Genomic DNA, 3,399 nt, shown 5'->3' on the forward strand with positions numbered 1-3,399 from the left:
TGCATTTTATTGCAGAGTTGTTGCTTTTAAAGCTTGTGTAATCGTAGTATTCAGGACCTAGGGAGTTGCTGAGTTTCTTGCTCAGCTCCTCTGGCAGGGACAGCGGAGAGAAGCAGCCATGAACCCCTAAGGAGTCCCTGGGTCTGGATCAATGAATGTGCTGAGCAAGGCAATCCGGGTGCCCCTGCTGATTATTTCTGAAGGCACAGTTTTGCCAAGTGAAAAGCTCAAAATTACACGTCTTAATAAAGATTGTTAGGAACACAGGAAGGTCACATCCTGTGTCTCTTTGCCAGATACCCCGCAAACAGGGGAATCTGAGTCCCCTTACAGCTTTCTTTCCCGTTCTTGGGTTTGTGTTCCCACCAGCTGTTTTCCACTTCCCCTTCTGCTCTTCCTGTGTGGCCATTTACAGATTTTTCCTTCTGCTTTATGCTCTTTCAAGGTGGGTTTCTGGTAGTTCCCACCCTCCTACGACACCACTGATTTCCTGAGCTGGGTCCACGGTGAGTTTGTGCTCTAAGGAGAGCTGACGCGCAGCACTGTGGACTGGCTGCTGGCACAGAAATACAGAGCCGAGTCCGCTGCCTCGGTGGAGTTGATTTCCAGGCTGCAGGGCGAGTTTTGGGGCCACGGAGCCAAAAACTGCTGTTGAAATACTTCTGTATCTTCCACAATGTCTTGATTCTTTAAGTAAGCCAAAAATTCAAATGCTCCTTCTGGCTTCTTGCAATACCAGTAAACATTAATATGTCCTTTTATGGGGACACAATCCATCTTTGTTTTCTGGCCTTTTCCTTTGATAAGATGACCTGGACTGTGGATGACCTTAGTGTCCACGGAGCCTGTAAGGAATGAGACAGTAAGTGCAATGAAAGCCCAGCAGAAAGGCTGATTTTGCAGCCTCGTGAAAGTCCTGAGATTGGGATCCAACAACTTCACAACAGGGACTTACCTGCTCCCCAGAAGAAAAAAAAAGCTGGACAGCACAGGAGGCTGAAGCACATGTCTGGCTCAGGGAGAAAGCAGGGCAGTGACTTTTCCCCTAAGGTGCTCATCCCCCTTCAGCAACTCCTTGTGACTTGGTGGTTTCACGTGGTCATTATAGCCCTTGTGTACATGAGTCTGTAACATTTAATAGACTGGGAGGCCAGTGAAAGCTGGGGAAACAACTAGTTTGAATTTGAAACTGCTTTATTTTTCTCTTTTCCTGATTCTTCTCTCTCATCAGTCTTTAAAGAATATAAGTCATTTCACATCAGTGATTTATTTCCTTTTTTAACTTGTCAATTTGCCTTTTCCCCTCCTCCCTTCCCTCTTAGGCCATGAACGATACACTTTGCTATACAAAATCATATAGCAGCTACTTTACATTAAAAAAATAAATGTTGAGCTCTACAAATATTTGTGATGAACATGCAATACATCTAGAGAAATAACAAAATGAATGATCTTGCCTGGAACAATCAGTTTAGGAAACAGACTTTCACTGAGAATTTTCAAGTCTCCATGTTATTTTTCTGGATTCTTATCTTTCTTTCTCTACCTGTCTTGGTAATCGTAACATTATCTTCCCTATTCTCTCTCTTTGCCTAAATTTCAGTGACTTTCATCAAGTTTCATGGGAATACCTTTTGTGATTTTGAGTAGTGTGGCATTGAATACATAGATGATAGTACAAAAACAGGAATACTCTTTCTATTGGTTTAGCTTATTCATGATCGTGGTGTATAGCTTCACTTGTTTCAGGTTTTATAAATGTTTTCCCTAAAATGTGATACTTTTCTGAATTAAGTCATCATTTACCTAATAGATTTTTAATGTGTTTTATATGTTGTTATAATTTGTAAATGGTCTCTCTCCTTAAAAAACATATTTTTGACTGTTTTTTTGCTAATATATGGAAATAAATTGACTTTTTAAGTTTATGTTAAATTCAGTCAATTTATTAAATTTGTTGTTATTAATAATGCAATTCTTCTTTAGATTCCTTTGGTTCTTCTCAATTTTCCACCTGTCTTTAATCATTTATTCGCTCCTTTCCTCATTCTCACCATTTTTCTAGTCCATTGGCTAGATATTCAGCACAATCATGACCAGAAATAGTGGCGGACTTCATTTACTTTCTTGTCAATTCTGTTTGACCCAGAGAGCTGCAGGTAGTAGATATGTGGTAGATGCTATGGAGGGTTAAAAAGTGTAAGATTAGGTCCTGCTATTAGAGGAGTTCGGAGAAGGCGATGGCACCCTACTCCAGTACTCTTGCCTGGAAAATCCCATGGACGGAGGAGCCTGGTAGGCTGCAGTCCATGGGGTTGTGAAGATCGGACACGACTGAGCGACTTCACTTTCACTTTTCACTTTCATGCATTGGAGAAGGAAAAGGCAACCCACTCCAGTAGTCTTGCCTGGAGAATGCCAGGGACGGGGGAGCCTGGTGGGTTGCCGTCTATGGGGTCGCTAAGAGTCGGACATGACTGAAGCGACTTAGCAGCAGCAGCAGCCCGAAACTGTTAGGTTCGGATACAGATTTTCTCTGAGAATTTTTAAGTCCCCGTGTTATTTTTCCAGATTTTATCATTCTTTGTCTACCAGGTTTTGGAAAACACAATCCCAAAGTCCAGTGTTTACTCACTTTTGTTCCATTTTCAGTTTTAACTTGTGTAAGAATCTGTAAATTATATTTTAATCAGTGTTTTATGTCTTTGAAATTTATCTAAGGGATTAATTCTGTCTATACTTTTTCTGTGTCATATTTTTATTCACTTTTATGTCTGTGATAATAATTTATGTTTTTGCAGATAATTTTATATAATTCACTTTCGCTAACATGTGCATGCCTGCTCATTCCCTCAGTTGTGTCTGACTCTTTGTGACCCCATGGATTGTAGCCCACCAGGTTCCTCTGTCCCTGGGATTTTTCAGGCAAGAATCCTGGAGTGGGTTGCCATGTCCTCCTCCAGGGGATCTTCTCCAACCCAGGGATCCAACCTGCATCTCCTGTGTCTCCTGCAAAGCAGGCGGATTCTTTACCTGCTAACCCATCACTAATATGTAAGGTTCCATTTATTATTAACAGTCAGAATTTATTATCCATTCTGAGTTCATGTCCACTAGTTTTCTCCTCTAGATTTTGGTGCTAGTCCAAACAGGACTTCATTCTTATACCTTTCTTTACATACCAAGGTATAATATTTCTCTTTACCTGGGAATATAAAAATTGAGCCTTAGGGTCACCATGTCAACTTTACATTCTAAGACCAAATGCTTTCCAAATTAAAATGAAGTCGCTCAGTTGTGTCTAACTCTCTGTAACCCATGGACTGTAACCTGCCAGGCTCCTCCGTCCATGGAATTTTCCAGGCAAGAATACTGGAGTGGTTTGCCATTTCCTTCTCC

General features: G+C 41.1%; 1 gene segment (V, D, J or C); it reads right to left on the reverse strand.

Moving 5' to 3' along the window:
* Window positions 1-399: 399 nt before the first annotated feature.
* LOC113891103 lies at window positions 400-1,007 on the reverse strand. The segment is given in 2 exon segments: window positions 400-845; window positions 956-1,007. Coding segments are annotated over 2 exon segments (378 nt in total).
* Window positions 1,008-3,399: the final 2,392 nt, after the last annotated feature.

The sequence above is a fragment of the Bos indicus x Bos taurus genome, chromosome 4 (genome assembly GCF_003369695.1).
Source record: "Bos indicus x Bos taurus breed Angus x Brahman F1 hybrid chromosome 4, Bos_hybrid_MaternalHap_v2.0, whole genome shotgun sequence".
Lineage (NCBI taxonomy): Eukaryota > Metazoa > Chordata > Mammalia > Artiodactyla > Bovidae > Bos > Bos indicus x Bos taurus.